The sequence below is a fragment of the Clupea harengus genome, chromosome 16 (genome assembly GCF_900700415.2).
Source record: "Clupea harengus chromosome 16, Ch_v2.0.2, whole genome shotgun sequence".
Taxonomy (NCBI): Eukaryota; Metazoa; Chordata; class Actinopteri; order Clupeiformes; family Clupeidae; genus Clupea; species Clupea harengus.
In genome coordinates, this window is record NC_045167.1 from 16194137 (window position 1) to 16202877 (window position 8741).

The 8741-nt window shown below is 44.0% G+C and overlaps 1 protein-coding gene across 1 annotated transcript in view; it reads right to left on the reverse strand.

Annotated features, from left to right (window-relative positions):
• kcnj3b (potassium inwardly rectifying channel subfamily J member 3b) overlaps positions 1-7254 on the reverse strand; it is a 12269-nt gene extending 5015 nt beyond the window's left edge. The window contains exons 1-2 of the mRNA XM_012835687.3: positions 5724-7254; positions 5024-5240 (exon numbers count right to left, since the gene is read on the reverse strand). Of these exons, the coding sequence (XP_012691141.1) occupies positions 5024-5240; positions 5724-6395 (889 nt within the window). The 5' untranslated portion in view covers positions 6396-7254. The remainder of the gene's footprint in view (positions 1-5023; positions 5241-5723) is intronic.
• Between the last annotated feature and the right edge of the window lie 1487 nt (positions 7255-8741).

Here is an 8741-nt window from a genome sequence, read left to right on the forward strand (position 1 = left end):
TCAAGTTATATAATCATTTCATATTCACTCACCACAACAAATCTTATTACCGTGTTTGAGGAAAAACATTTGTGCGTATTAGGGAGAGGGGGGGGGGGGGAGAGAGAGAGAGAAAGAGAAAGACAGACAGAGAGAGAGAAAAAAAAACAGACAGAAAGAGAGAGAGAGATAGAGAGAGAGAAAGAGAGAGAGAGAAAATAGGGGTCTCACTATACACCTACAGCTGCCTGTTATATGAACAATTTATACATCTGAGAGGGATAATCAGTTTCTATGGTGACCGTCATCAAGTGCTCTGTTTGGTTAGCGCAGAGGTGCTCTTACTGACCTGCTTCTGTCATCACTCTCCATCTCTCCATCTCTCCCAGCATCATTGTCTCTGCGTGTTGCTTTCTCACCTCTGGTTCTCTTCATTCAACCTGTACCCTGCGCTTCCCTGACGTCTTGCCTTAAACATTGCATCCACATCTTATTAAGCCTGTATTTCATCCTTGCCCCCATCCCCTCCCCTCCTCTCTTTTCATCAGTCTCTCTCTCAAACTGTCCTCCTCTTTCTCTTATCCTCCATATCTCTCCATATCTCCCTGTCTTCATCTGCCACTCTGCATTGCTATTTCTGGACCCATTCCTCTCCTCATCTGCCCTTCATTCTGACTCGAACCAGTCCATCTCTGTAACCCTCTCTCTCCAGCACGCACAGTTCCCCCCGTACCTAATCTCATTTTAATGTCTCTTTTTCCATCTGGACTTTATTCTCTTTTTACACCCCCCCCCCCCTCTCTCCTTCTCACATAAATAGCTTTTACCATTTGATCATTAGTGTTTTTTGCCCTCAGTTTCTCTTGCCTGCCTGCCCTCCCTTTAGCTGCCTGCCCTCCCTTTATCTGTCCTGCCCTCTTTCCCTCTATCTCTCTTTCTTTCTCTCTCTTTCTCTTTCCATCAATTTCTAACTCACATAGGGCAGTGTGCCCTGGAGCCGCCCTCTTGAACTGTAATTGACAACCGGGCAGGAAACCCACCCTCTCCTACCGCATACCTTCCCTGCAGGATTGTAACTCAGAGACAAGGAGCCCCCTCCTTCCCCCCACATTGCTTCCGGTCCCTGATAGAATGTACCCACACCTGTGCTGATTACCTGCCAGAGGCCTCTGGAGGATCTCTGACATTCTACCAGTCAATTACCCATTAGGCTCCAAGCGCGCCCAAAGCACTCCAATGTTGCCTAAAACACCTTGACAGGAAGTCTTTCCTAGTACGTCTGAGACACAAATCGATGCATACAAACGAAAAAAAAACGAAGGGCATAAACACAACTCCTCTCTAACTGAACTAAGAGGAGGTGAAATTCCGTAATGCAGATCTATGAGATGGCCGCAAATAAGATCAAACCAAATCCTGGATTCAATTGCATTTCACATGCCAAACTCCACCCCCACTGAGAATGCAATTTGGTTTGTGATAAACCTTCATCCATGTCCAGGCAATCAACTGGAACTGTACAATATGATGTCTTGCTTGGGCTCAGCAGCAGGTTTTTAGGGACTCATGGAGATCTATCTTTTCAGATTTTCAACACTGGAGGATGGGAGGATGGGAGGATTTGGGGGGGGGGGGGGTGTCTCTGGTTGTTTGAGAGGGCTGACAGACCAGTTGAAGTTCAGATTCACGCAGTGCTACACATAACCTCCCTGCGGACACCAGCCACACATTTATCCTTGAGAACAGCACACTGCCTGTCCAAACCATTTACCCTGAAACCAGAAAAGGGTTCGTCCTTGGGGACGCATTATAAACGTGTTGGTGGCATAACTCCCTCCCTCTTTCTTTCTTTATCTCTCTATCTCTCTCTCTATCTCTCTCTCTCTCTCTCTCTCTCTTCCTCCCTGTTACTGTATGTGCTCGGATATACAGGGATATGTTCTTTGTACAGCCTACAGCATCCAGAAAGGATAGAGCGAAAAGATGAGGAAATTCCCACAAAGACACGATAACACACACACACACACACACCCACACACAAACAGACACATACGCATGAGCTGACACACACACACACATACAGTCACACCCACAAACACAGACACCGTCCCCCACATAAACACCGAAATGCTCACACAAACATAATTAGCCACAGCTCAGGGCAAGCCTAATATCTTATAATTACTATTTGATTAGAGCCTGTGATAAAAACGAGCTTAAGTCGTTTTAGTCCTCTCCGAGCTGAGCTAGCTGAAGCACCTCAAACAGACAGCCACAGACTTTACTGTACCGAATGTGCTCAAGGAGGGGGAGATTCAGTTGCTATGGAAACAGATTCAAAATGGGGAGAAGAGAGTGCTGACTAACTGTATATAATTCCGTTTTTTTTTTCCCTTCGCCTTTTTTTTGTACTGACAAATTCAACCATCGTTCCCGAGGTGGGTATAACAGCCAAATTTTGCCCTGTCGTACCAGTTCAGCAGTTAAGACCTTACTGTGGGTGGTATGTGACAGCCTCATGGGGTCTGTGTGTGGGTGTACACATTGTGCCTTTCTGCCTGATGTTTTCATTTATTTTCTATGCATCTGAGACGGCACTGTGTGCTTGACAGCACCTTTTTCATTCACTATGTCTGCAATTTTTATGTGCTTTACAGCTAAAGACTTGTATGTATGTATGTATGTATGTATGTATGTATGTATGTATGTATGTATGTATGTATGTATGTATGTATGTATGTATGTACAGTATGTATGTGTGTGTGTGTATGTATGTATGTATGTACTGTATGTATGTATGTATGTATGTATGTATGTATGTATGTATGTATATATGGATAGATGGATATATGCATGAATGCGCAAGTGCATATGTGTGTGTGTGTGTGTGTGTGTGTGTGCGTGATGAGTAATGTGTCAGAGTGTGAGGGAGGGGTAGAACAGAAAAGAGGTCAATTATGACTGACAGGTGAAATTATCTCTTCGCAGGTCAACAGCATGACAAAACAAACAGGAAAGATTAAAAAAAGAGAGAGAGGGAGAAATCAACAAAACACTTCAGCTATCCAAATTTAAATCATCTGAGGTATCCCACACAATCAGCACAGAACTATACCAAATGACTCCATCTCTCCTGGTTGTGTAAACATTGTGTTCTCTTTTTCTCCCTGATCTGAGAAGAGCTCGGATAGGTGAAAAGTAATCTGGCTGTCTTTCTATCCAACCTGCCTGTGGCATGTTCTTGAAATAGGCACAGCGGTGCACAAACAGTGCAAAAGATCCTACAGTACACTCCTACAGGAAAGGAAAGTGCTCTGGTTTGTTGATCAGTTTGTTGACATCATCTCCATTCGCTTCAGATGGCTTCATAAATACTGTAAATGAGTAAATCCATAGAACTTAATCTTTTATATTTAATATATATATTTGTGCAAATGTTTTATCGGTATAGATAATTTGGTCCATTAACTACCTCTCGAAAGACAAATTACCATAAAACGCGGGCCAGCAGACCTATGACAAGACAGCTGCATCAGCGGTGAGCAGTGAAGTACAAAAGCACTGACAGAGGCGACCCATTATCACGGATGGTTCTGGATTTCCCCTCATGGAGGAAATATGCATTAGAGGATTTGTTATAAATGAGTGCCAACATCACCACAATTCGCTGGGTGCTAAATATTAATAAGTCCCTGCCTCAAGGCCTCTATGCAAATCAGCAAACAATTAGGCTCCTACTTTCTGGGTATCTCTCACCAGAAAAAGAGGGTGAGACACCACTTCACAGTACTGAAGGAAAATGTTGCGTAGGTCAGAAGAAATAATCAAAAGATATGAGTTGCCCTGCGGTAGTTCTCAGTCTATCTGTGCTTTATCTTGTCTGTGTTTGAACCTGAGTTGCTGGACAATTAAAGTATTAACGACATTCAACATTCAATACTGTTATGATTACTATTTTTACCTAGTAGCCTAAATTTAGTTTAAGTTAATCTGCTATAGGTACATTGGTATATGTTTGTTTAACTATGGTAGCAAACCAAGTTTGTCAAAGTCTCATAATTCCTGAAAGATAAAAGCCCTCTAAGCTTCAATACTTAAAAATTGAACTGTGTAATATTTACAATACAAAGAATAATCGATTGTGATTAATCAAAAAAGTATTGTTAATCTATCCCTAGTGAGTCATAATTTAGGCATGGTTATCCAAATGTGATTATTTTTCTGGCACCAAAACAACCTTTTTGATTGCACCATCACCACCGAGCATTTTGGGCCAAAATTATTTAATTTGCTGATTGGAACCTTTCATGATTTTATCTTACGATATAATTGTATTACTTGTTAGTCACATTAGGAACATAGAATCTAAACAAAAACACTCCAATCATATAAATATAATACTGTAACATAACGGCAGCACCTGACTACAGCATCAGACAAGTGACTTGGTGACTTTGTGACCTGTGAATCAGAGATATTCCACTCTCTCACCAGCACAGATATTACAGAGCACTATTTCAGACTAGCCATGTTCACATAACATACAGAACATGTGTATTTCTGCTCAATTCTTTTTTCTTACTGCATTTTAATCTTTATAAATTGCATTTATTTGTGTGCTTAGTAAACCTTCAAAATTAGCTGAATTCGGGGTGATTAATACTGATTCTAAAATATCACCCTGACCTATAACAATAACATAAAACCTATGTCCATGACACCTCAATCATTATATTTTTGTATTTGTAATCTTTACTCCAATAAAAAAAATATATAATTTCCACTCAACAAAGACTTACACTGTCAATAATTTCCACTTAATCACTGTAGCTAACTGTCAATTCCTTCAGTTCATCACTTCAGGAATCAATTTATTTGAGTCATTATTTCTGAGAAAAATGTCTCCATTTCAGTAATTCAAGTTTTAATACTTCCAACCATTTTCAGGATGCCAGAAGGTTATCATCCATATTCCCAAGAGGACAAAAGCATATTTGCATTCCCTCATAAGAACCGTATAAGGGATTTCTGACGACTGTCTCACCCGTTGTCTCCACTATTCCCTCTAAAATGACGACGATCTCGAACTGTTCCGTCTGCATGGAGCGGAGGGACAGGTCATAGAAGGGGCTTTTGGAGTCGATCACGTGGCAGATGGTGAGGGGAGAAACGAGGAAGAGCTGATCCGCCCCGGTGCTGAAACCGACGTCCAGCTCCAGTTGATCCAGAGGGAGAAACTCACCCTCGGGTGTCTGTCGAGACTGTGTGAGAGAGAAAGAGACAGAGGGAGGGAGGGAGAGTGCAAGGGAGGGAGAACACAGGAGAAATTTCTGATGTTCAAAGAACCACATCATAACACAACTGTAAAAAAATGTGTCTTTAAGAAACCAATTTAAATTCTATAGCTTGGTCTGGTGGTGACTGCTTGTTGACAATAGGCCCTGCAACTAGGCCTGATTAGTGAGGAATTAGCATTTTTAAAAGCAAATATAAGTCTAACAAAACTGAGGCTTGTCTAGCTGTTGTCATATTACTGTTGGTCTTTGTAACATGATGACATTTCTTATTTTTAATCCAGCTTTATCCATTTGTAAATGGCATTTAAAAAGGAGTCTGTGAAGGCCCATCCAAACAGGGGCTGGTATTTGCAGCTAGCAATCAGGAACTGACAATCATTAGTGACAATCATTGAAAGGCTAAATAACTTAAAGATCTTCACAGGGGTGATCGTGTAGGCTACTCACTTTGAGCAGTTTGCAGCGGATTTGAGCTGACACCATATGGCTATTCCTGAGATTGCCCACTCGGAACATGAGCGTCAGTTTGCCATCACGCATGGAGATTGCTGCGTGCTCGCTGAACATCAGTGTCTCGGCCCGCTTCTTCGGCTGGGACATCTTTATGAACATACAGCCAATCAAAAACGCGTCCACAATCGACCCCAAAATTGACTGAAAAAGGAAGAGAATAATCCCCTCTGGACATTTATCGGTGATGTACCTGAAGCCATAACCAATGGTGGCTTCTGTCTCAATGAAAAACAAGAAGGCCGAGGGAAAGTTGTAGACGTTGGCAACACAGGGAGTGTATTTGTCGTCGTGGGCCTGATTGAGATCTCCTCGTATTAATGCGATGAGCCACCACATAGAGGCCATGAATAGCCACGCTACTGTGTAGGTGAGGATGAAGATGAAGAGGTTCCAGCGCCATTTGAGGTCCACCAAGGTAGTAAAGAGATCCGAAAGATACCTACTGGTCTCCCAGTTCCCATGTTGGACGTTGCAGCGGCCGTTTTTGTCCACAAAGCGCTGCCGCTTCTTTTTCTTCTCTGGGGCAGCCTGGTTAAACCCGCCGCCACTGGACGAAGTAGTCACTACTTGATAATCATCCCCAAATTTCTTCCTCAGCGCTGCCATAGTGTGACCGCTGATTACAACTTTATGTCCGACGAATTTATAAAGCGCTTACCCTGTACATAGAAGTCGTTAAAAATATGTTGTGATAAACCCTCCTTTCCCCCTATTATGTCCTCTAAAAATGAACTTAGATGGAGACGAAATTATTTTTGGCGCAATAAAATGCCGCCTTAAAACTCCAAATGACAAAGCTTTTGGGACAGGTTACCTCTCCTGTGTGCGCAGTGCTGAGACCTCCGCGCTCTTGGGTCTTCTCCGGTGCGCTCTGGACTCTCTGGCTCGTTTGGGGATAGCGAGATGGAGTTACGATGCCGCATATCCCAGAATTTCTCCCTTCTTAAATGCACGTGTGGGAGCACTGCTGCTCCTAGTCGTTCTATCTGATAGTTTCATCCTCCCAGTCACACGAAGTGCGTTGGCGCCGGCAGGTGCGTACCTCCAAGTCACTGTTTCTTTTTCCCCCCCACTAAAGCCGTCCGCGAGAACCAAATAAGACAACGCCCACAGATTTCACCAGCTGTCCGACTCAAGTTCCCAAGGTACCCCAGGTGTCCTCTCACAGTCACTGTCTTTTGTACAGCTTTTGAACGATGGCTTGTGTCATCGTTCGGCGGTAGAGTTTTCCTTCCCGAGCATAATTCTTCTACCGTCTTCACGCATAGCTCCTACAGTCCGTACGTTCAAACTCCTTCTGTGGTGGGTCGTTCAGCCGCACTAACGAATATGAACAACTTCAGACTACGGGGGGCGGAGGTGGGGAGCGAAGGCAGATCAGCGTGGGTGGTGTTTCCTGCGTGTGCGCGGTATGGGCTACATTATTCTACTTCATATTTAATTATGTGTATCCTAATGCAATCTTGGACACCCAGAGTCTCGCGGCTTGTTGTGCAACACACACAGTCGTGCTTTAAGTTAATTAAACAGCCTGTTCAACAAGTCGATTATTCAAGCGTGACACAACACACATATTTCAAAATGACAAAATATAAAAAAAACACCCCCTGTCTTTTTTGCAAATTAAAAAAAAAATCTTTCTCTCTGTCCAATTGACCAGTGTGCCATCTGCTGCCCCTCTGTGACCTGCACCTGTTTGTGTTGCATAGAGGAAGCCTGTGATAAATGCTTTGTCAGGGGGATATGGGCGAGATATAGAGAGAGGACGATGGTGGAGGGAAGAGGGGAACACCTTGGTAATCTGTCATGTTTCCCCCCTGTGATGAGTTTAGCCTGGCTGGGGCTCCTTCTTGATGGAGGAGGAGCAGGGTACCATGATGACGGATGATGCTTGTTTACCTGGAAATTTTCCCTCGCCTTGTTCTCGTAAACACGAGACAGGCAGAGGCTTCATTGTCGCAAATGCTGAGAAAAATAAAACAGGTCAAGGCGTATAGGCTAGATTTTATTTAATGTATTTTTCATCTCTTTGGGAGGGAATAAAGCGGAATATGCTCAACTGTGAAAAAAAATGGTTTTGAAAATATTAATGCGATGTTTCGCAACAGTAAGTGGTGCTATTGCCAGCCCATTGCCCTCAGCTTTGAGGTACTTTAGCACGTGTGAGTGTGTGTGTGTGTGTGTGTGTGTGTGTGGGGGGGGGGGGGGGGGGGGTGGTGTTTGTGTGCATGTGCCTGTGTGATGCTTGGAGCTCCAGCAGATAACAGGGTCTATTATTGTGTTATTTCAATCTCCCTCACCTCTCCCTTAATGGGGGTGACTGTACTGCTCTTCAGGTGATGGCCCCCCAGTCCCTGCCCCCGACAGCAGGCATGCCAGCGCACAGAGATAGCACTCCTCTCCTCTCTACATTACCTCTTATCACCCATCCCTCTCCCTTCCAGCAGCCCCTTTCTCTCTCTCTCTCTCTCATCGTTTCTCCTCCACTCTTTCTATCAGTCTTTCGTTCAGTCCCTCTCTATCCCTGTCTCTCTCTCTCAATCTCTCAAGGCTCTCATTCCTCTATAACCCCACTGCCCCTATCGAATCCGTCACTTTAACAGCTCACCTATCCATGCCATGCACATATGGTGTGTATCTGTGTGTTCAGATGTATAAATGGCTGCGTGTTGGCAGAGAGTTAAGTGTGTGCACATGTGTGTGTGTGTGTGTGTGTGTGTGTGTGTGTGTGTGTGTGTGTGTGTTCGTTCAGATATGGTGGGTGTGTAATTATGTGTGAGAGGAGACAGAAGAGCTCATGGCTGGCCCAGAGATGTCCGTGCGGAACCAAGGACACCTTCAGGGCTGGTGAGAGAGCACGTGCACACACACACACACACACACACACACACACACACACACACACACACACACACACACACACACACACACACACACACACACACACACACA